Source organism: Phialemonium atrogriseum (assembly GCF_030411735.1).
Source record: "Phialemonium atrogriseum strain 8032-3 unplaced genomic scaffold QBC33scaffold_1, whole genome shotgun sequence".
Taxonomy (NCBI): Eukaryota; Fungi; Ascomycota; class Sordariomycetes; order Cephalothecales; family Cephalothecaceae; genus Phialemonium; species Phialemonium atrogriseum.
Genome location: NW_026848138.1, coordinates 694,792 through 715,597, shown reverse-complemented (window position 1 = coordinate 715,597; position 20,806 = coordinate 694,792). Strand labels below are relative to the sequence as shown.

The window sequence follows — 20,806 nt, the reverse complement described above, 5'->3', positions numbered from 1 at the left end:
TTTTTTGCCCCACCGCGGGGCCCATGGGGCCCCCCGCGGTATTCCCCCACACGGGGGCCGCCGACTTCTTGGCGCCGGTGGGGGTTAACCCCCTTGGTTACTTCGGCCCCCCCCCCCCCCCCCCCCGCGCCTCTGCTGCCCCCGGGATCGCCAGGTTGCGAGGTCCTGTCCCCAGCGCCACTGACACAACCGGCAACAGTGTCTTCCTGGCCGCGAAACACGCCGCACCGGCGATGCAGAGGACGTCGCCGGGCAAGGACAAGGCCTCGGGGAGCATCATCATGACGGCCTCCGTCGCGGGCCTGCGGTCCAACGCCGGGAGCACTCCCTACTCGGCGTCGAAGGCGGCCGTCGTGTCGATGGCGCAGACCACGGCCTACCAGCTGGCGGGGACGGGCGTCCGCGTCAACGCCATCTGCCCCGGCCTGATCGAGACGGGCATGACCTCCGTGGTGTTCCAGACCGCCCGTGCCCGGGGCACCGAGGGCAGGATCGGCCAGCTGAACCCGCTCAAGAGGGGTGGCCATGCCGACGAGATAGCGCGGGTGGCCTTGTTCTTGGGTAGTGACGAGAGCAGCTATGTCAACGGTCAAGCCTGGGCGATTGATGGCGGGCTGAGCGCCGGCCATCCCTACGTGCCCGGGAAGCTGGGCTGATGATACATGCTGTAAGTCGGAGGGATTCTTGGCCTTGGATACGCTCTAGCACGATGGTGAAATAAACTGGATGTCACTGTCGTGCAATCCAATATTGATCTCTATACATACGTGACTTCTCGGATCGAGGTGCAGTTAATGACAAGGAGATAGATGGCTTTTGGGCAACCCGAATGATGGCGCAGATATTGGTTGGTCATCTGAGAAGGAGCAGGACAGTCAATCTGAGCAAAATTGGGCCAACTCGATGGTATTTCCATAGCTATCCAGTAGCCCTATCTCCTATTCTGCTCGCAGTGGAGGTCGCAAAATGTTGCCGTCTCCCCCTTTGAGTTCGCCGCCTCAAAAATGATTAGCTTGCAAGAGATATCTCTCCCATGCTTTTCGAATCATAGCTTCAACTCCAGTTGTCGGACCAAAGCAACCCTCCAAAGGCCATTGCGCGTTATCGTGGGAAAAGCACGCACCAATCCATAAGTAATGATACAACAAGGTATGCAGAGCAACTGCTAGAGCACCGGGTGACCCAGTCGCTAGGTTTATTGGGCGACTGTCTGGGCGGCGTCCCGGTTCCGGTAGCCACCGCCACGACCACCGCGCCCAAACCCACGCCCGCGGCCTCCCCTTCCGCGGTTCCTGCCACGATATCCGCCGCGATAGCCGCCATCGACGCTTCCCTGGCCGAAAGTCTCCATGTTCTTGCGCTGTTCCTCCCCGCGCCACTCCCGGCCGCCCGGTTTCTGTCCGTGATTGTCGGCGCGGTCTTTAGCTTCGCTGGAAATGTTGTCGAAGAACGACGTCGACTTGTTATATGCAGAAGCAGGATTCGCCGGGTCAGACATTGCTGCTGCGGCCGAAGCGCTGTCATTCGATGTTTCTGTAAGCGGGGAGCCAGCAACTGCCTCATTCACCAGATCTTGCTTGATAAATTTGGCGTTCGAGGACGCGAAGTCGAAATCCGCTTCGGGGACCTCGACTTTGGCCGGCCGGGGTCCACGCCCACGCCCACCTCGGGGGGCTGTCCCTGTCCGCGCAGCATTCACCCGCATCTCGTTGACTTTCTTGGTGAGATTGTCCATAGCATTGCCACTCGCTTGTTGGCCGCCGGCGGGTACTTCGAACTTGGCCATGGCAACGGCAACGGCAGCCTTTGCGGCCTGGGTAGCATCCCGCAGCGCAGCTGCGGTTGCTGCGGCGGAGTTTTGGTCATTCGACGCTTTAGCTTTGCCCGCCTGGGCTGGCTGTGATGGCCTGGCAGTGAGAGCCATAGGTAAAGGCACAGCGGGCAGGATTTGGGTAGGCCGTGAACCCTTAGGGCCGGTGGGAACTGATTTGTGTGTTTCAGGCGCTGTTGCCGACGGCCCACTTGAGAGGGATGCTGCCGTCGCCTTAACTTCTTCTGTGGTCGGCTTTGAGTCAACTGGCGGTGGCGGCGCATTTGCTGGAGCTGGCTGCGCTGGTGCTTGATGGAATGATCTCGACTCGGAGGGGAGACCGGATTGCTGAGCAGGTGTAGCAGGCTTCTTCTCCGCAGTAGAAGTAGCACCGATTGGGATTGGCCGTGTGTCTGGGGCTTGGTTATTATGGACTTGGCGGTTGTTAAGTCCAGGAGCACCCGGAGGGCCAGCTGGAGGGCCAGTGGGAGGGCCTCCCGGACCGGGAAACTGGTAATTGTTCCACGGTGCCGGGCCTGGAGGTGGGAACCCCTGACCTGGCGGGAACCAACCTGCTGGAGGAGGATACTGCATGCCGCCGAAGGGGCCAGGTCCAGGACCTGGGCCCGGACCACCACCCCGACCCCAGCCCCCCATTTGTGGGGGGTAGTACCCAAAACCAGGACCACCAGGTGGGGCTTGGTGATTCGCATGGGGAGGAGGAGGAACATTTCCAGGACGAGCTCGGGCCTAGGCAAGCTGGTTAGCGATCTTAGAAGAGTAAGAGTCGGCTATCGTTTGCGAGAGGAAGGGTTATCGGATCAGAAGGAAGGCAACGGAGATATCAACATGGGGTTTGCGCTTCAGACAAGGTATGTTTACATCCGGAATGATTCATCATGATATCCAGGCTTGCAGAGCGAGTGGGCATTGGGGGTAGACTTACACCGACGATAGCAGGATCGTTAGGCACCGCCGGGGGCTTGTTCTCCTTGACGGTGCTTGGTCCTTCTTCGATCCTTAGGTCCTTCACATCGGTACCACGGAAAACGATGTATTCGTAAATCTGATCATTTGGCGGTACTTCCTCTTCGTCGGTATTGGCTTTCCGGCCTTCGGTGCCAAACGACTTCACATTTTCAAGCGAAACCGTAGACTCTGTCGAGTTGATCTCGTGTAGGATTCCGACATATCTAGTCATTGTCAGTATATTGCATATATTGCAACCCAACCTCGCTCCGAGAAGAGACAAACCGAATGTCGCTTCGAGAGATGAGAGAAATCCGAGACCTGTCCATGAAAATAGTCAGCAATTGGAAGGACCTTCGAGGTGATCTTGAGCTGCTTAGCCTAACCCCAGAAATTCAGACATGGCTGGAGAAGGGATGTTTTGGGAGCTCAAAAGCCCAGAATAACTTGGGTCAAGAACCGATTCAAACCCAAAAAAGAGGGCTCAGGTGCCGATGGAACTTAAGTTGAGATGCAGAGTGAATGAATTCGGAGGGTAGAGGGGAAGAAAGCTGCCTGCCAGGTAATACGGCTGTTGGATGGGCAGGTGAAAAGTTCAGAGAATGAGGAGGCTGAACGACGGGCAAATTTGTGGGCCTCAGGCATAAGCGAGAGGCTTGAGTTCAGCCTCACCAAGAGCACAGCCACACTTTGAATGCTGAATGTGGCGACCAAGGCTGTGACTGATATGGATCTGCTGCTAAGATTGGAGATTGGATGTGAAATCTTTGACTTATCTGATGTATGAATGGGAATGAAGGGAACTGCGAAAAGAGAATAATATGCAAGGCAGGAGGACATTGGAGGCTGTTGCTTAGGTAGATAGGTAGGTACCTACCTAATGGAGGGGTAGCCTTTTAAACGTGCATGATCCAACCACTCACAATTAACCATACCTCAGCGATAAAAAAGTTGGTGGTCTATCCTGCCAAACCCAACGACAAAGAAAGGGACGGGAGTAAATATGGCTGGTTGGTACCCTGAAGCAATCTATTCTCTACAGCACAAACAAATATTTTACAACCTCCGGGACCAGATATCTGTACATCCTCTTAGATACCTGAGTGATTTCGTCCTACCTCCTAGGTTGTTAAGCCCCACCTTTCCACCATACATTTTGGACCTTATTTCAACTTCCTCGAGTACCAGGGCGTGCGATCTTTAGATAACCTAGAAGATCGGCCTTCCACCTTGCAACGAGTATCGCGACACTGAGATACTGTCAGTCAGAATGTCTACTCGGCAGCTACGCAAACTCCGAAAACAGCAGGAGCTCCAGACCCTACAGGGGGCGAGTCACGATGACAAGGTCAGCAGCGATGACGATCACGACAAACCAGTGCGTGTCAAGCCAAGCGCCAATGTCTTCTCCGCATTTGCCGCCCTCGGAGGAGGAGGAGAAGATGAAGAAGATGAACAAGAAGAAGGCAGTCATGATCAGACCCAGGGGGAAGCGCATGCTGAGAAGTTAGAGGAGCCAAGGGTCGAGACACCAACCTCCGGAAAAAAGAGCAAAAGGTCGAAGAAAAAGAATCGGAAGAAGACCCAAATCCCAACAGAGACCGAGCCACTGAGTCAAGCCGAGGGCGACATCGACGAGATAGATCGGGCCATCCAAGAGCTCAGCCTAGAGCGGTCAAGCCAGCCCCAACCAGCCGATGAACACAATGCCGCCCTCGTCGAGTCTTCTCAACGGCTCTCTGCGCTTCTGAGGATCAATTTCCAACACTTGAAGGTCATAAACGAGATGCGTCGGGTATTCGGAAAAGAGGCAATAGAGGCAGCGCAAGCTGAAGAGGAGTCTGAGGCGAATACACGTCGAAGTCAACGGGCTCGACAGGGGCAACAGCAGGTGGACCTCGAAACCTTCTTGAGAGGCATCCCGGGCAAGGGCATATCCGAAGTGCTTCTGCGGAGGAATCCTTTCATAGATGGACGGAGCCACTGGCCGCGCGCCTCGGCCGGGGGGCTGACCATGACTACGACAGGGAATCCCAACGGTGACTGCGTAGAGTTTTCCTTCTCGCACGACAGCGCCTACGATATCTTAGAAGCCAAGTTCTTCGGCCTCGTCCAGATGTACGACCCCATGCAGCTTGTCTACTTCCTCAATCAGAACCCATACCATATCTCTACCCTCATCCAAGTCAGCAAGGTCGCCAAGCAAGACCAGAACTCGGCCTTGTCCGCCGAGCTCTGCGAACGGGCTCTTTTCAGCCTGGGCAGGGTAACTTTGTCCCCGTTTCGGAAGAAGCTGGAGCAAGGGAAGGCGAGGATGGACTTCCATCGCCCGGAGAACAGGCAGTTCTGGCTGGCAGGGCATAACTACATCAAAACCCTGGTTATGAAAGGAACCTATCGAACTGCCCTGGAGTGGACGAAGCTTTTCTTGGGTATTTCTCCGGATGACCCGTATGGGATGATCAATTGGATCCACGTCTTGGCGATCAGGACTCACGAGGCTCAATGGTTCATCGACCTGTGCGATACCGAGCTTCTGGGCGAGAAGGAGAATCAGATCCAGACAGGGGTTTATATCAAACAAACACTAGTTCTGGCAAAGCTGCAACGAGGCGACACGTCCGGCGCCGAGGCCGCTCTTATCCAAGGGATGGAACAGCTTCCATGGCTATACGAGGCTCTCTTTAGCGCATTGAACCTAGACACGCCGCCGTCTGTATGGGGAGTCCAGCCCCGGGGAGCCGACGAGACACTGCACACACAGTTATACATCCACATGGCGAAAGATCTGTGGAATAACGCGCAGGCGACGGCCTTGCTCTTCAAGGCAGGAGGCGCTGCTCGAAAGGTTGATGCCAGCGCCCTCCCGCCCGCGCCGCTCGTGACGCTGGAGACCGCCCGGTTCATCTACCTCGACAATACGCCGGCATTGATGGCCCTAGTGCCGCATGGCTTACTGCATGCGACTCCGAATTTCGACTTCGATCCACTGCCCCCGCCGAAGGAGGAAAACATCTTCTCCTCTCGTAGCCAAGAGCTGCCGTGGATTTCCACCGCCCAAGGCGGTGGCTTCGCTACTAGATTCGGCCTGATGGATATGGAGCCAATGCCCGGACAAATACCGGATGATCAACTGCGGGAATTGGAGCAGGTTGTGAACGACGAGAACGTGCCTGAGGACGCGCGAGGTGTGCTGCGCAGATTACTCGACTTGTTCGTGCCTTCTGGAGCGGAAGCTGCCAATAATGAGAGCGATTCGGACGACCCAACCCCCAGATTACCAGGGGCTTGGGACTTTGACGACGTGGACCTGTGGGGCTTAGAGGAGGATTTTGAGGGAGAGGACGACTTTGGCGACATGCCAGAGCTGGAAGGGGAGGAGGATGACTTTGGCGACACGGCGGACGACGATGGTATACACCGACAGGCGTCTCCCCAGGGGCGAGGCCAGGATTGATGGGGGATGGTGGCGATCTACCTTCTCTTCAGCCAATGGCGTGGAAGTATAGATGTCGGCAAGTGCGGCGTGCCTGCAGCTGCATGGTGACGGACAGGAGATCTCAGGGTCGGCCAATGAAGTCTGAGGCAGGGGGTGCTCCCAGGTCTGAAGTCGAGTTCGCCGCTTCCTCGGAGGATACTAGAATTGTATCCTAGACAAAACCTGGCAAAGAGGGATGTTTCAGTGTCTGAGGGCCACCTCCATCAGAGCAGGTTTCAGATACTTGCTCATCGAGCACTGTTTGCTGCTGTTTTACTTTTCGGGTTTGACTGTTTGGGATGTGAGGGTACCTATTTCTAGGCCTAAGTAGGTAAGGCCAGCTAGGTACCACGGGGGTAGTGTGTAGGTGTGTTCCAATGCGGGTACCTGCCGCCAGCTGTCGTAAGACAGCTTGCATATTAGAAATCCGTCTTGTCTTCAAAATGCCCCTCTTGCTGACCGAACAAGTAGTCGCCACAGGTTCGCCTGATGATAGATAGGTGTCCCATTACTCATTAACCTGGAGGCTACGAAGGTATATAATAACCTCGAGACTCGTCCTAATTTCTCGGAACACTTTGTTCTTAGAAGCAAACCTTCCCCACAGAAAGATACCTTCCCGCGCTTGCTACTTGCTTCCCAAGCTCTCCAACAACCCCGCCTCGGCGCATTCGGTTCCCAGTGACTTTCCCAGTGACTTAATAATCAATCAAGCATCATCCTCACTGGCAGCACCAGCACCAAACAACCACTTCGCGACACACAAACTTACTGCAAAATGGCCGAAGTCGATCATACCTACAAGTTCAACGTCAGCATGAGCTGCGGCGGCTGCTCCGGCGCCGTGGACAGAGTCTTGAAGAAGCTCGAAGGTGAGACACAGATCTCTTCCACGCTGCGTACGGGCCTCGAAAACTACAAAAGCTGACACCAGCCCCTCTCCGTTTTTGCAGGCGTCAAGAGCTACGAAGTCTCGCTTGAGACCCAGACCGCCACCGTCGTCGCCGCACCCGACCTTCCGTACGAGAAGGTGCTGAAGACCATCGCGAAGACGGGCAAGAAGGTCAACACGGGCGAGGCCGACGGTGTTGCGCAGAGCGTCGAGGTCAAGGCAGAGGCATGATGATGCCCGTATTGTCTCTTAGTTGTGTGCGTCAGGAGTTGGGGGGGTTGATCGCGTGCATGGTGGTGTTTTGCGCTGCAGGCCGAAAGACAGAGCAATAGACTTTGCTGCCGTAACAATCACCGCCCAGGTGTGGTTTGGTGTGGCATGGACTGCGTGCTGGTGCTGCCGCGGTCCAACTCCCTGTGGTGTTGCCAATGCGCTCTCGGCCGAGTTCGGCCCTCATGTTGCATCTCGGATGCGCTCCTTCCATCGCTTGTCGAGTTCGTACTATGGTATGCTCGGCATGTGAATCCGATACGTCACCCACTCGCTGCTCGACAGCGCTTGGTTGCAGGATATGCCACCTTGATCCGATAATAGAGTATATTATTACTGTGTATGGTGCCGACACCCGTCAACGAGGGTAGACGAAAGGATACGGGGCAGGACTTCTTGGCAGCGGGTAACGAGCATACACTTTATCCTAACCCCCAGTTTGCGAGTCGAGGTTGGGGCATCCGGCTAAGCTAGCATGAGCTTCCTAGACGGCCTCGTAATCATTTCATGAGTTGTGAGTCCTCTGATGTTGCGACAATGGTGGTGAGACAAGCCCGCATTCATTGACTACCTACGGTCTATATCCAAAGCGTATTGGAAAAGTTGTTTTAATCAAACTGGGTTGGACCATGATTACATCTCAGAATGTCGGCTCCGAGCCTCCTTCAACATCCCGTCTTTGCCAAGGGACCTAATTACCTGGTCTCCTGACGGCAACCCCAACGGGTGTTATGAAGTGACAACAACCATTTGAAGCTTGTGGAGATACATTGAACGGATTCGAGGTACGTAGATTGATTCCATCACCTTCGACAGGCGATAACCTCCTCCAGGCCACCCGTCCAAGGTCTTCCGGGATTCACCAGGTATGTCGCAGCCATAATTCCCACGGTCCGGGCTTCGTAGCGAGGGCCATGTTGTTGATACCAATGCCCAATATTGCCGGCGGCTGCGCGGAAGCGACTTGGGCGTGGATACTTTATCCAGTGCACTGCAACCGGTTACTGATGCTTTCCGTCCCCCACACTTCACACTCAAATGGTGGGCAATCCTGGTATACAGGAGAGACAAGACGGCACAGATCTCAAAGCGAACCAAATCTGGGGTCGGTTGGCGAAGACCATTCCCAATACTGTTGTCACGAGGCTCGCTCATATATAACCAGTGAAAGTATTGGCCCAGCCATACCGCGCCTTGCGCTGTATGTACTAGGTCTCAGGGTCTGTGAGTGTTCCTAGAAGTTCGTGGAAGGGCGATAGATGAAAAACACTCTATTGCGCTCGTTCTGCGCACTTTACTTGCGCAGACGAGCTGGCTGGTGATGACACCATGCAGGCCGTTGGCTTGGGGGAAAGGGGAAAGGCCGATGGCAGAGAGTAACTGGGGAGCCCTGCCATACTTATAGGCGTGTGCCCCGTTCCTTGGCCGCCATTCGATATATTCGGAAGCATTCAGTGTCTAGGTCTGAGACTGAGAAAACACACAAGTATGGCACCGCTTTCGCCGCTACCTGCCGCCCTTTTCGGCGTGATCCTTTCTGCCGTCCAGGTCGGAGCCCATGGCATTGCTACAGCCATGGTAGTGTTTCCCACTGGGACTTTGTAGGTTAGCTCAGCTCATACGAGCTTGCCGAACTCTTAACGCTGACCGAGGAACTCCAGCTTCCAAGGATATAACCCGAGCTATCAGTACGAAAACCCACCCCCGACTGTAGTTGGGTGGTCGATCCCGCAAGATCTCCAGTATGCTGCCGGTAACCGAGAAATGCGAGTTGCCCGGGCTGACCATCTGTCTAGGAACGCTTTTATTAGTCCGAGCGCATACGCCACTCCAGATATCGTATGCCACCTTGGCGCGACTCCGGCAGGCGCCGAGGCGCCAGTAACCGCGGGGGACATCATCGAGATCCAGTGGACGCCGTGGCCGGATTCGCACAAGGGGCCGGTTCTAGACTATCTAGCCAACTGCAACGGACCATGTGTGAGTTATTAAGGCGGTCGGAAATGTAGCTGTGGGGAGGGGAGGGGATGCTAACTATCATCCATCTCAGACGAATGTTGATAAGACCAAACTGAAATTCTTCAAGATCGATGAGGTCGGCCTCGTGGACCAAGCCACCGACGTCTGGGGCGCAACCCAGTTGACGAACAATAACAACAGCTGGCTGGTCAGGATCCCCACGGACATCGCCCCAGGAAACTACGTCTTGCGGCACGAGATAATCGCCCTCCACGCCTCCGGACAGCCCAACGGAGCACAGAACTACCCCTCCTGCTTCAGCTTAGCCATCTCGAGCGAAGGCACCGAGAACCCCGACGGCATCCTCGCGACGGAGATGTACAAGGCGGACGATCCTGGTATCCTCTTCGATCTGTTCGGGAAGCGAGACGGATACACAATCCCCGGGGTAAGATTTCTCGCCCACGAAACACCCAAGTCTTCCCAACCCCCTACCTCCTTTCTCTCTACTTTACATAGCCTAAGCTGACCTGCGATTGCTAGCCACCGTTGTACTCGGGCGCCCTGTCCGTGGAGCAGACTAAGGGCGGCGCCATCAAGGCCACGGCGTTGGGCATCCCGAGCCTGGTTCTTGCGGCCACGGCGCCGGCGAGGGCCAAGGTGCGAGTCCCCGATGCGGCGCCGACGTTGTTAAAAATGCCCAGGAGGACCGAAGCCCCAAGGGTATAGGGGGGAGACCGAGGCGGGCGGCGAACTGGGAGCAATCATCCCCTGAAGGGCGTCTTGGACGTTCCTGAGATTATGAGGAGCGGACTACGTCTGGGTAATGGTGGAACCATGGAGGATCGATCCCTCAGATCTGATCGTCGATCTGGCTTGACGGGACGAGTTGGGTAGAATGCTTCAGGGGGGAGACTTAAATGATTTATTTATATTATATGCATGGTAGAAAGTTTGTAGAATATGCATCTGCCCAAACACCCGTTTGCAGTGACTGCCTCGATAACTCCGTCGCCATCAATGGCAAAACTACTCTCCGGAGCCCGTATGAGCATAATTGGGTGCTAAGTGTTTCCCATGAACGGCCAGGCCGAACTTCACGACCCAAGAGCTGTGTCGGTGATCCTCGTTGTTGTTTTTTAAAAAAAATGCAAACAAAAAAAAGACAAGCCAAGATGTCTCTCTCTTCATGTTACTTACCTCTCCCAAGTTTATAGATAACATGCACAAGGGACTCACTCTCCAAGCCTGAAAGGGGGTCGAGGAATAAAACTCCAAAAAGTATACAAAAAATATTGAGACTCGGATGCGGGGAGTCGAACCCCGGGCTGCTGAGAAGAGGCACTACTGAGTAGTGAGAGTCAGCGATGTTACCGCTACACCACACCCGACGAATAATCGATTGTGGCTCCGACCGACTTGTTGAAACGAGTCGCTAATCGCCACTAATTTCGCCCGTTTCTAGCTAGAGAATGAAAGAGAAAAAAAGAGAGGGAAGACAAAATGAAAGAGAAGGTTTTTGAGGAAGCCAAAAAAAATTGTGACTCGGATGCGGGGAGTCGAACCCCGGGCTGCTGAGAAGAGGCACTACTGAGTAGTGAGAGTCAGCGATGTTACCGCTACACCACACCCGATGGAGATCGATTGTGGCTTCCGACCGATTTACTGAAGGGCTGGCTAAATGGTATAATAAGGGCAGAAATTTTGCCAATTCCAAATCACATACATTGGTGGGGCGCCACAGAGCTGTCCCTACGGCTCGACATCCTGGCATACCTAGAAGCCACAAGCCTCAACTCTCAATACATATTTCTTACGCAAGGATGTCCCAAACCTTCATTCAACCCAACTTCGTTTATCGCCGTGCAATCAGGCATCGCTAGACTCACTCCAGAGCCCGGGAACTTTTACCCGCTTACAGGGCTGGGAACCCGCGGGAAGCCATAAGCCAAGTCGCCGTGTGGATGCCCGGCGCCCCGGCGGGATGGTGGCAACCCCGTCTTTGCCTCGGCACTTTTCCCCATCCCCGCAATCTCAATTGGAGTACATATCCGTGCATGGAGCCACGGTTAATCAGTACAGTTGATCAGCTATCAATATCATTCTATTGTACATGAAGGCATTTGAGTTGTTTGTAACTCTGTGAACGATTTCCATCACACTCTCTCCACTTGTATAAACCACGGTTCACCTCAGTGCTGTTGCATTCTAAATCCCTTTCTAATATTGATCCCCGTTCCTCCCTTGGCCACACTCATCCACCATGGCACCCGCTCAGAAGCAACCATGCTACGTGCTCGGCGTGGGCATGACCAAGTTCATCAAGCCGAGAGGGAAGGTTGACTACACAGAATTGGGGTTTGAGGCCGGCGTCAAGGCGATGCTTGATGCTCAAATCACATATGACGATGTCGAGCAAGGAGTGGCATGCTACTGCTACGGCGACTCGACTTGCGGCCAGCGAGTCTTCTACCAGTTCGGCATGACCCAGATCCCCATCTACAACGTCAACAACAACTGCTCGACTGGTTCGACAGGGCTGCAGATGGCGCGGAACACCATTTCCTATGGCGGCGCCGACTGCATCCTGGTAGTCGGGTTTGAGAAGATGATGCGAGGTAGTCTACAGACCTTCTTCAATGATCGAGAGAACCCTACCGGAACGACGGGCAAGATGATGGCCGAGACGAGAGGTATCACAAACTCCCCCGCCGCTGCTCAGATGTTTGGCAATGCCGGCCGCGAGTACATGGAGAAGTAGGGAGAATTCCCCCCTAACTTGATGGGACCGTACTAACAAGCATCGCAGGTACGGGGCCAAGGCAGAAGACTTTGCCGAGATTGCGCGGATCAACCACGCGCACTCGGTCAAGAACCCGTACTCGCAGTTCCACGACGTCTACTCGCTGGAGCAGATCCTCCAGTCGACCATGATCCACGAGCCGCTCACCAAGCTGCAGTGCTGCCCGACGTCGGACGGCGGCGCGGCGGCGGTGCTGGTCTCGCAGGCCTTCCTGGACGCGCGCCCTCACCTCAAGGACCAGGCCGTGCTGATCGCTGGCCAGTGCCTGGCGACGGACGCCCCGAGCCTGTTCTCCCGCAGCGCCATCGACCTGATGGGCTACGAGATGACACAGCGGGCGGCCCAGACGGCCATGACCGAGGCGGGCCTCACGCCGCGCGACTTCCAGGTGTGTGAGCTGCACGACTGCTTCAGCGCCAACGAGATGGTGGTCATCGACGCGCTGGGCCTGAGCGAGAAGGGCAAGGCGCACGAGATGGTGCGCAAGGGCGACATTACGTACGGCGGCAAGGTAGTCATCAACCCCTCGGGCGGCCTCATCTCAAAGGGCCACCCGCTCGGCGCCACGGGCATCGCCCAGTGTGCCGAGCTGGTCTGGCACCTGCGCGGCTGGGCCAACAACCGCGCCGTGCCGCACACCAAGTGGGCCCTGCAGCACAACCTCGGCCTCGGCGGTGCCGCCGTCGTCACCGTGTACGGGCGGGCCGACGGGAAGGAGGCGCCGACGGTGGACTCGGCCGCTGTGGGCAGGGCCAACCGGCTCGGGTACAACCCGGCAGTCGAGGCAAAGGGCTTCACGCTCGCCCAGGCGAATGCCGTGAGGAGTAAGGATAAGGTCAGCGACTGGGCCCTGCAGGATACGATGGACAAGGTTCAGGCCCGGTTTTGAGATACGCCGGCGGACAAGGACTAGGTTTGTTGGGATGTGTTTGGCTGGGTAATGGCATGCCTATTTCTATGTATTGTTTTAGCACCACAACACAGATATCAAGTGACGGATGGACCCTGGAGTGATCGTGTTCCGAAAGCCTAGTTGGTCCCCTTCTTTGGATCCCGGAATTGGGGCTTACCGCTTCTTGCGGAACAGATCTGCCTGAATGGGGATCACGCGAGCATTGGCGGCATTCGGAATTAATGTTGCCAATGGCCCCTACCAACTTTGTTCAATGCTTGGGGATGTTGGGGAGTCTTCTTTCTGGGATGGAAGGGGGGCCGGTGGTGGTTGGGTCCGTGCATCGTCTCAGGTTGTTCGATGAGGCTTCGACTTGGCGATCAGACAGCCCCGGAGCCGCCGAGACCCAAAATTATGCGTCCCTTATCCAGGCAAGGCACCGGCACATTTGGCGCCCACCTGCCTCGAAGAAGAAATCACGGAGCCAGGTGGCGTATCTTCATCCGTAGTGACCAGTGATGGCTGCTGCAGCGCCGACTCCTGATGATGGGCTGGCCGCCTCCGCCGGACGGCACCCTCCCTCCGCTTACAACCAGGAGTAGTGGCCACAGGCTGGATGACCCAACTCGATCCCATCAGATTCGAGTTGCTCCAGTTGCTCCAGTTGCCCCGGAACTCCAGTTGGCACCCCTCGCTTGCGCTGTTTCAAGACCCGTCCGGCACCAAGAATAATCTCCGGCCGCCGATTGCTGTTTCTCCCCCGGACTCACTGACTCTTTCGCATGAACTCGACCGCATTTACGCGGCCATGCCAACCTCATCTCCCCTATCATTGAGCCTCCTTTACCACCATCCTCTACGGATCCGTACAATGATCGCCCTTTGGCATTGTTTTAGCCTGATTCCACCCTTATAATGGCGGCGATTTTGACTCTGCTGTAGAAGAGACGCATGAAGACCAGTCAAGTCTGGTATGATATGCTGCCCCCCCCATTCAAGACCGAATGTTGGTGGTTTTCCCCAGACAACCACACACCCCCGTCCCCCGATTGAGGTGGTTGTTTCTCGGTCGCTCCTCTTCCCTCGCCTACTACCATGTTTGACATGGCCCGATTGATGTGTCTCTTGATGTGTGTCTATTAGTCCCCTCATCTTCTTTGCCCCCACGCCAGTCACCTCCGCTGGGCAAGTTGCAGAACCGCCTGCATCGAAACTTTGAGTACCACACTCTTGACTCTCTGGTATGAACTCATCCGCTGGTTTCGGAGCTTTCTGATCCACGATTCGGGTGACCACATACCTACCTAGCCCCCCGCCCTTCTTTTCCCTTCCCTTGAGTCGACCCCATTTTAAATACATTATCCCGCGTACCCTGTTCTTTTGTCCCACCCCAAACTCTCGTCGCCGTCGCTGCCGTCGACCTGCTCTTGCCATGCGCTCCCACCAGATGCAAACACGATAGTCAGTTCGGAGCCCTCGCGCTCAACACCCCCGCCAAAACCATGGCAAGCGTGACACCCGATCTCTCACGAGGGCCGGTCCTTCTCTCCTTCTCCGTCGGGACGGCGAGCTTTGCCTTCTCGACCACCATTGTCCGCTTCTGTGTGCGGACGCGGATCAGTAATAGCCTTGGTGCCGATGACTACGCAATCGCGGTGGCCACGGTAAGTCCCTCATTTCCCTTCCTACTAGTTCTCATGCTGAACGCCGCCCAGGTCGTGGCCGTGACAGGGACGATATTCAGCGTGCTCGAGAGCTCCATGCCCGACTCGGCGCGAGCGTTGGAATTCGACGTTCTGGGGCAGCCGTTGTTCATGATGGGGTCGACGCTAAGCAAGATCTCGATCTGTCTATTCTTCATCCGCCTCCTGGGCAGCGCGCGCCACTGGAGGATATTTCTCGGAGTCATGATCTTCCTCATGGCCGTCGTCAACCTCGCCTTCTCCCTGACCACAAACCTCCAATGCCGCCCGCTGGAGAAGCTGTGGAACCCGGCGACCACAGGTGTCTGCTGGGACCCGAGCGTGCAGCTTAACTTTGGCTATTTCCAAGGAGCCTTTTCCGTCTTCACTTGGTTCTTTCTCTCCCTCTTCCCGGTCACCGTCATTCGAGACATCTACATGCAGGGCAATCTGAGATGGCCGTTCTACATCCTCTCCGGTCTCAGTCTTGTGTAAGTGCTCGACGGGACGGAAATGCCATCGATCATTTCAGCTGACAAGCTCAACAGCGTGGGAGTTTTGGACACAGTGAGGACGTACGAGACGTCCCAAATTGGCGGCTTGAGTGTGTATACGTACGATACATTTGTCGCGAGTCTCATGGCGATGTGAGTTCATATCGAGCCCTGGAGCCTGCCAAGTAATCGGGCTAATCATCAAATCCAGTCTCGAGCAAAACGCGGGCATTGTCGCTGCCAATGTCTTGCCAATGGGCCCTCTGTTCTCCCGGAGAGCACGCAGAGCGGCCACCATCCGAGCCAAGACACCTAGCTTTGGAGGCAGCACAAGGTTGAGCATGGGCAATACTTCGATAGCCAGCTCTAGGACTCCCTCCAACCACTCCAGAGCCCCCTCCATCCAGTCTAGGATGTCGGGTCATTCCAGATCGACTTCGAGTCGCTCCTTATCATTTGCGGATCCTATGCGGAACAGTACATTGCCAATCGAGGGTCCCAGGAGAGTGAGCTTCGACACGTCAGGGAGCCAGGAGTGGCAAGCCGAGGCCTACGAACTCGAAAACCAGGGCGGCCGGGGCGTGCGGGACTCCTACGACCCCGAGGCCTGGCCGAAGGGCATCATCAAGACAGTCAGCGTCGAGGTCGTCGAGGAAGACAACCCTGACATCCCTGAGGGAGCGAAGATCGTCACTGTCAGCGACGTCAACGTGGAGCAGGATTGGGAGGCCATGCTACGTGCCGGGCCGGACCATGAGTGATACGCCAGTTCGTTTTGTTCGGCCGCTTGATAATGCATATCGTGACTTGGGAGCATTGGCGTTGGGAAGAGAGGGTTATCTACCTATCCACATTGGGCGTTTTGTCATTCTTTTATAACCAGGTTGCCGATAGATGATACCCTTGTACGAATATCGATCTCATAGCAGATTACACTGGGAGCATGGTATGACAATAGATGGGGTTGGGAATGGGCATGAGATAAACGGATCGCAATAATATCAACCATCATATTTGCTGAGACAAATCATGGCCGAAATAATATCAACGAGCTGCGCTTGTATTCAAAGAGTTTCAGGATTCTTATATTCGTACAGCCAGATTGGTACTTTGTGAACACAATAATAGTAGGCAAAAATTGGCGGTAGAGTCTCGGTTGACCAGCGCAGACCCGGCGCGAAGTGGGTCATTTTTCCGAAGTCACACCACTCACTTTCTCAAGCAACTTCGAACTTCTTCAACGTCACAGCTCTCTCCCAACTTCCCGTCATCCGCCGCACGACAGAACCCAAGGTACTACAACCCTCAAAGGCTCGCAACCAAAGGAACCTGCCCAATTGAAACCATAGCCAGCTAATTGACCCAACCCCAACCGGCCCAGCAGCGAAAACACGATGATCTCCCGCACCGTCGCCCGCGCCGCCGCCCAACGGGCCAGCAGCACCACCACGACCTCGCTCGTCGCCCGCCGCGGCTTCCAGACGACCCGCGCGCAGCTCAGCTCGCCCTACCACTACGCCGAGGGCCCGTACACGAACCTGCCCTTCAACACCAAGACCCGCTTCTTCGCCTTCCGGTACTGGTCCTTCTGCGCCGCCGGCTTCGGCTTGCCGTTCCTCATCTCCGGTGAGTTCATCCCTACCCAGAAAACCGTTCTCGAAATTTATCATTTCCCTACTCTGTGGAGGGGGAAGCTTGAAACGCTATTCCTTCTCCCCCAGTGCTTGTTGCAGATGAGCCGGGGTTGGGATTGTTTTATATCCCCCAGACAAGTGTGAATAAATTCAATTGTTCCGTGAGCTGACTTGTGAACCCCCCCTTTAGTCTGGCAAACCAAGAAGCCGAAGGCTTAAATTGGTCGAGGATATCCTTGGGGAACATGGCTCGATTGTACAATTTGGGTAGCATTTAGGGAGGAGGAGGCGCGTCTGCCGAAAACTCTTTGAAAGGGGGGTGTCTGTCGGGGGCTTCGTGTTGTGATATACAACGATAGAGATCATCATCAAACCTGCTTCTCTATGTTCTCTTCTGAGCTATGCACCTCAAGAGTGGCACCCATTGCCAATACGTCTAGCATTTGCTCCACGGCTTGCGTCGAAGCTACTGACAATGTAAATTCAAACTGTGACAAGAATAGTGATGGTTAAAAGTTGCTGAAATCTAGTACTGTTAAAATGTCATGCTTCTACAGTACATGAACCCTGATCATCATCCAAGGTGGTATCAAACAAGCCCGCACCTCCCCCCAACCCTCTCTACCTATGTTACATTGCAGTTATCAGGCAGCCCAGATAAACGTCTTTCGGGCCACTCACTCTCCATCTATCTCCCTATATGTACAGCAGCGCCTTTATTCAAGAGACCATGCAAGAAGTCCATCATGAACCTCGCGTTCGCCTGGTCCAGCTCCCACCTCGACTCGAGGGCCTCGTACGCCTGCAGGACGCGGTCCCGCGACGAGGAGCACCTCGCAAACGCCCTCAGGGCCCACATGGCCAGCCAGGTCTCGACCCTCAGGCCGGGGACGCCGTCGTCGAGAGCCTGCAGGAAGGCGGCCCAGATGCTGTCGAGCCGGCGCTCGCTCCAGGGGGAGCCGGGCACGCCGCCGTGGGCGTGGAAGCCCTTGAACAGGGCCAGGAAGATGGCGCCGTGCAGGGGGATCTGGTGGAACTTCATCTCGTCCAGGTACTGCGCCACCTTGGCCAGGTCGCCCATCTTGACGCCGTAGTGGTTGACCAGCACGCGGTAGGTCTGCAGGTCGGGCGTCAGGGGCGCCATGCTCTGGAACCCGGGCCGCAGCGGCGGGTGCTGGCGCCCGACCTTGGCGAACATCATCAGCACCTTTGTGATCATCTTGTTGGTGGTGTAGTTCCTGTGCGGCATCCCCGCCGCGGCCCCCGCATTGTCGTCGCCGTCGCCGCTGCCGCTGCCGCTGCCGCTGCCGCCCGCGCTGGCCTTCATCCGCTCGTACACTCGCTCGGCAGATTCCTCCTCGCCCGCCCGCAGGAGGCCCGCGATGACGCAGTTGAGGACCACGCTGTCGACGATCTCCCCGGCCTTGACCATCTCCTTGTAGGCCGCGCGGACGCCGCTGCCGTCGAGCTTGAGGCCGAAGAAGTGGATAAGGCTGACGTAGTGGTAGCGGTTGAACGGGTACCCGCGTGTCTCCATCTCCTTGTAGATCATCTCCGCGAGGGTGAAGTTGCCGGCCTTGGACGCGACGTCGAAGAGGATGTTGAAGGTGACGTCGTTGCCCCTGATGCCGGCGTCCTGCTCCATTTCCCGCCACAGGTTCAGCGCCGACTCGGTCTCAACGTCGGTGGATGTGCCGACGTATCTGCCGGCAAAGGAGATGGCGCCGTTCCACTCGGCCCTCGTCAGCGGGAGCCCACCGTTCTTGACGTCGGCGACGACGGCGAAATATCTCAACATGGACCTCGAGTCTTTCTTATCGGGTTGGCCTAGAACGCGGAGCAGCTGGTGTCGGAGTCTGGCGGGGATATAGGCCATCCGGGGTTCTGGGAGCCGTTGGTAGATCTGATATATCGTGTCTAGGTCCGCCCTAAACCGGTTCCTTAATCGGGAGATGACGGCCAGTCTGAGGTCCCGGAGGACTTCCCTCTCTTCCTCATTTGGTTGCATTACCTCCTCCAGAGAGGGGTAATCGATGTCGTCCTTCCTGCTCGAGACGACGACGTTGGGACCGTCGGCCGGGGCATAACCCCGGAGATACGGGTCCCGAAAGAATTCAAGGTGCTCCTCCACCGTCCCAGCATCTTGGTGGTCTACTAATGCGAGGAGCTCCTCCTTCGATCGAATCTGTGGTGGCTCCGGGAGAATGGTCTGCAGAGCGGAAGCGGTGGCGGTATGGTTCTCGCATGTCGAGGGGAGAGACGGGCGGTAGAAGGTGTTCATGTGGAAGCTGGTGCGTCGAGGGTTCGAGAAGGTCAACACCTCGGCCTGTGTTCGCCTTCTCGCGTGATCCCGAGGCTTGATAGTGCCGGCTTCACGGTGCGTCCTAACCGACAACGTTCCATATCTGAGCTTGGAGCTCCCACAGCCCCCGAGGCCGGGTCGTGCTGGAGCCGACGATGACGGTCGACTCGAGAGGATCGCGCCGTAAATCGACCCATCAATTCGGCTGGAGATTTTCATGAGCTGTCCCGCATTGCGGCTCCCCTGTCACCGTAGCCTCATGCCCTTTGGAGGAGATGCGCGTGGGGATGTAGTTGGGAAAGAGCACTGGTTCTATGGTCTTTGGGTTATCTGCGGAAAAAAGGGCACGGGAATATTTTGCGCTTATCTAGGTTCCCTGTCGATTCGCGCTGCATTGGCCCCTGTCGGGTCCAAGCATCCCGACTTTCCTATGTGGGGAACAAAATTTCGCCGACGTTTGGGAAATTCCATTATCAGGTGTATTGGCCTAAACCTAGCTGCCAAAGGTCTTCACGACTGCGGTAGCTCCGACAAGAAGACACTTCGACCTAGGACAGGGGAGAGGAGATTTCTGCATTGTTTCGAAATCCGGCCACTGCTCTGTTGGCAGAGATTCAATTGGCACGATGGGGCGACACTTTAGGCCCGCCCGGGTCTACCAGACCGCGAAGAAGAGCCTCGCAAGCAGAATCCTGCAAGACGAGGTCAGGACGCCGCCCGCGTGGCTGCAAACCGTCGAGACCATACCGCCGACAGAAGTCCTCACGAGGCCGTACGCGATCCAGCACACGGCACCAAACCCCAGGGCGAAGAAGCCGCGCAAGCTGTTCAGGCCAACCCGCATCGTGTACCCCGAGGACCAGCTGCGGAAGGACTTCTACAGGGACCATCCGTGGGAGCTCGCCAGGCCCAGGATCATACTGGAGATGGATGGCATGGATGGGCGGTACAGGGACTGGAGCAAGGGCCTGCGACAGCTGGGCATGCCGCTATGTGGCGAGAGGTGAGTGTCGGAGAGTGGTTGCCATGGCTCGGGACGGTCGGCTAACTCGAAGGTGCAGTGTCGTGCAACGGCAGCTTTGGGTCATGGAGAACGAAGGGAAGTCCAAGGAGCAAGCATATGACGAGGTACGACGCGAATTCTACAAACTACGGCAAGAAGAAGAAGTGGAGCGGAGGATAGCACAGGAGGAGGCTCGTATGGTGGGGGCATACTTCGGAAAGACGGCCTTGCAGGTCGGCATGGAGCTTGAGGACAAGGAGTTCGAGCGATGGAAGAAGTGGGCTCACGAAGAAACCATGAGGATCGAGTCGGAGCGCAGTCAGGCATACACCTCATTCGGGGATGAGCCTGCTGAAGCTGATCCAATCTTGGATGAGGTCACGCAGGCAGCAGTACCATAGAGGCGGAGAGAGGGAGGGAGGGAGAGGGGGGGAAAGGAGAGCTGTGTATCACTATCCGCGCCCTGCTAACGGCACGGGCTTGTAAATCTACGCCCTGTAGAATCCCCCTGGGGTATCTATCGTTTTATCATAGAAGTTGCCTTTCTTCAGGCCCAAACCATGCGTCCTGAAAACCCCGAGCCTCTGATTTTGCACCTCCGCAATGCGGCTGCAAGCC

At 56.1% G+C, this 20,806-nt stretch overlaps 10 protein-coding genes and 2 non-coding genes across 12 annotated transcripts in view; 8 read left to right on the top strand and 4 right to left on the bottom strand.

Annotated features, from left to right (window-relative positions):
• The window catches only part of QBC33DRAFT_574961 (uncharacterized protein), a gene marked incomplete at both ends in the record, with an annotated part of 1,325 nt that extends 669 nt beyond the window's left edge, over positions 1–656 (top strand). Inside the window, one exon of the mRNA XM_060430795.1 lies at positions 200–656. Within this exon, the coding sequence (XP_060288553.1) occupies positions 200–656 (457 nt within the window). The remainder of the gene's footprint in view (positions 1–199) is intronic.
• Positions 657–912: 256 nt separating this feature from the next.
• Positions 913–3,604, bottom strand: QBC33DRAFT_5752 (Scd6-like Sm domain-containing protein). Its single transcript, XM_060430807.1, has 4 exons — positions 3,166–3,604; positions 3,065–3,100; positions 2,757–3,003; positions 913–2,560 (listed from the first exon to the last, which is right to left on the bottom strand). Exons 1-4 carry the CDS (start codon positions 3,180–3,182, stop codon positions 1,196–1,198), a joined length of 1,665 nt encoding a protein of 554 aa, XP_060288552.1. The 5' UTR covers positions 3,183–3,604; the 3' UTR covers positions 913–1,195.
• A 1-nt stretch (position 3,605) lies between these two features.
• Positions 3,606–6,332, top strand: QBC33DRAFT_5751 (transcriptional repressor TCF25-domain-containing protein). The gene has a single exon (XM_060430803.1). It carries the CDS (start codon positions 4,050–4,052, stop codon positions 6,234–6,236), a length of 2,187 nt encoding a protein of 728 aa, XP_060288551.1. The 5' UTR covers positions 3,606–4,049; the 3' UTR covers positions 6,237–6,332.
• Positions 6,333–7,035: 703 nt separating this feature from the next.
• QBC33DRAFT_553791 (heavy-metal-associated domain-containing protein) lies at positions 7,036–7,380 on the top strand (the record flags this gene model as incomplete). Its single annotated transcript, XM_060429443.1, has 2 exons — positions 7,036–7,129; positions 7,211–7,380. 2 exons carry the CDS (start codon positions 7,036–7,038, stop codon positions 7,378–7,380), a joined length of 264 nt encoding a protein of 87 aa, XP_060288550.1.
• A 1,361-nt stretch (positions 7,381–8,741) lies between these two features.
• Positions 8,742–10,203, top strand: QBC33DRAFT_5787 (glycosyl hydrolase family 61-domain-containing protein). The gene is made up of 5 exons (XM_060431086.1): positions 8,742–9,020; positions 9,081–9,161; positions 9,216–9,399; positions 9,470–9,826; positions 9,922–10,203. The coding sequence occupies exons 1-5, from the start codon at positions 8,908–8,910 to the stop codon at positions 10,105–10,107; spliced, it is 921 nt and encodes a 306-aa protein (XP_060288549.1). The 5' UTR covers positions 8,742–8,907; the 3' UTR covers positions 10,108–10,203.
• Positions 10,204–10,679: 476 nt separating this feature from the next.
• QBC33DRAFT_t5 lies at positions 10,680–10,769 on the bottom strand. Its single transcript has one exon. It is a non-coding gene; the product is annotated as a tRNA-Glu (tRNA).
• A 153-nt stretch (positions 10,770–10,922) lies between these two features.
• On the bottom strand, positions 10,923–11,012 carry QBC33DRAFT_t4. Its single transcript has one exon. It is a non-coding gene; the product is annotated as a tRNA-Glu (tRNA).
• Positions 11,013–11,483: 471 nt separating this feature from the next.
• QBC33DRAFT_5716 (putative nonspecific lipid-transfer mitochondrial precursor protein) lies at positions 11,484–13,380 on the top strand. Its single transcript, XM_060430611.1, has 2 exons — positions 11,484–12,135; positions 12,188–13,380. The coding sequence occupies exons 1-2, from the start codon at positions 11,642–11,644 to the stop codon at positions 13,068–13,070; spliced, it is 1,377 nt and encodes a 458-aa protein (XP_060288548.1). The 5' UTR covers positions 11,484–11,641; the 3' UTR covers positions 13,071–13,380.
• Positions 13,381–14,245: 865 nt separating this feature from the next.
• On the top strand, positions 14,246–16,321 carry QBC33DRAFT_5718 (uncharacterized protein). The gene is made up of 5 exons (XM_060430619.1): positions 14,246–14,419; positions 14,495–14,737; positions 14,789–15,246; positions 15,304–15,402; positions 15,461–16,321. The coding sequence occupies exons 2-5, from the start codon at positions 14,576–14,578 to the stop codon at positions 16,008–16,010; spliced, it is 1,269 nt and encodes a 422-aa protein (XP_060288547.1). The 5' UTR covers positions 14,246–14,419; positions 14,495–14,575; the 3' UTR covers positions 16,011–16,321.
• Positions 16,322–16,409: 88 nt separating this feature from the next.
• On the top strand, positions 16,410–17,429 carry QBC33DRAFT_520886 (putative cytochrome-c oxidase chain viic protein). Its single transcript, XM_060426410.1, has 3 exons — positions 16,410–16,542; positions 16,631–16,875; positions 17,074–17,429. The coding sequence occupies exons 2-3, from the start codon at positions 16,644–16,646 to the stop codon at positions 17,100–17,102; spliced, it is 261 nt and encodes an 86-aa protein (XP_060288546.1). The 5' UTR covers positions 16,410–16,542; positions 16,631–16,643; the 3' UTR covers positions 17,103–17,429.
• Positions 17,430–17,445: 16 nt separating this feature from the next.
• QBC33DRAFT_5622 (uncharacterized protein) lies at positions 17,446–19,646 on the bottom strand. The gene has a single exon (XM_060430195.1). It carries the CDS (start codon positions 19,402–19,404, stop codon positions 17,572–17,574), a length of 1,833 nt encoding a protein of 610 aa, XP_060288545.1. The 5' UTR covers positions 19,405–19,646; the 3' UTR covers positions 17,446–17,571.
• A 3-nt stretch (positions 19,647–19,649) lies between these two features.
• Positions 19,650–20,669, top strand: QBC33DRAFT_520877 (putative 37s ribosomal protein rsm25 protein). The gene is made up of 2 exons (XM_060426409.1): positions 19,650–20,188; positions 20,247–20,669. The coding sequence occupies exons 1-2, from the start codon at positions 19,812–19,814 to the stop codon at positions 20,587–20,589; spliced, it is 720 nt and encodes a 239-aa protein (XP_060288544.1). The 5' UTR covers positions 19,650–19,811; the 3' UTR covers positions 20,590–20,669.
• Positions 20,670–20,806: the final 137 nt, after the last annotated feature.

Coding starts and splice junctions, on each gene's coding strand:
- QBC33DRAFT_5752 (XM_060430807.1), bottom strand. Junction 3,004..3,064: donor ATCTCTCGAAGCGACATTCG/GTTTGTCTCTTC, acceptor GACAATGACTAG/ATATGTCGGAATCCTACACG. Junction 2,561..2,756: donor ACGATCCTGCTATCGTCGGT/GTAAGTCTACCC, acceptor CAGCTTGCCTAG/GCCCGAGCTCGTCCTGGAAA.
- QBC33DRAFT_5751 (XM_060430803.1), top strand. CDS start 4,050: ATGTCTACTCGGCAGCTACGCAAACTCCGAAAACAGCAGGAGCTCCAG.
- QBC33DRAFT_5787 (XM_060431086.1), top strand. CDS start 8,908: ATGGCACCGCTTTCGCCGCTACCTGCCGCCCTTTTCGGCGTGATCCTT. Junction 9,162..9,215: donor TCGATCCCGCAAGATCTCCA/GTATGCTGCCGG, acceptor CCATCTGTCTAG/GAACGCTTTTATTAGTCCGA. Junction 9,827..9,921: donor ACGGATACACAATCCCCGGG/GTAAGATTTCTC, acceptor TGCGATTGCTAG/CCACCGTTGTACTCGGGCGC.
- QBC33DRAFT_5716 (XM_060430611.1), top strand. CDS start 11,642: ATGGCACCCGCTCAGAAGCAACCATGCTACGTGCTCGGCGTGGGCATG. Junction 12,136..12,187: donor GGCCGCGAGTACATGGAGAA/GTAGGGAGAATT, acceptor CAAGCATCGCAG/GTACGGGGCCAAGGCAGAAG.
- QBC33DRAFT_5718 (XM_060430619.1), top strand. CDS start 14,576: ATGGCAAGCGTGACACCCGATCTCTCACGAGGGCCGGTCCTTCTCTCC. Junction 14,738..14,788: donor ACGCAATCGCGGTGGCCACG/GTAAGTCCCTCA, acceptor AACGCCGCCCAG/GTCGTGGCCGTGACAGGGAC. Junction 15,247..15,303: donor CTCTCCGGTCTCAGTCTTGT/GTAAGTGCTCGA, acceptor CAAGCTCAACAG/CGTGGGAGTTTTGGACACAG.
- QBC33DRAFT_520886 (XM_060426410.1), top strand. CDS start 16,644: ATGATCTCCCGCACCGTCGCCCGCGCCGCCGCCCAACGGGCCAGCAGC. Junction 16,876..17,073: donor CTTGCCGTTCCTCATCTCCG/GTGAGTTCATCC, acceptor CCCCCCCTTTAG/TCTGGCAAACCAAGAAGCCG.
- QBC33DRAFT_5622 (XM_060430195.1), bottom strand. CDS start 19,404: ATGAAAATCTCCAGCCGAATTGATGGGTCGATTTACGGCGCGATCCTC.
- QBC33DRAFT_520877 (XM_060426409.1), top strand. CDS start 19,812: ATGGGGCGACACTTTAGGCCCGCCCGGGTCTACCAGACCGCGAAGAAG. Junction 20,189..20,246: donor ATGCCGCTATGTGGCGAGAG/GTGAGTGTCGGA, acceptor TCGAAGGTGCAG/TGTCGTGCAACGGCAGCTTT.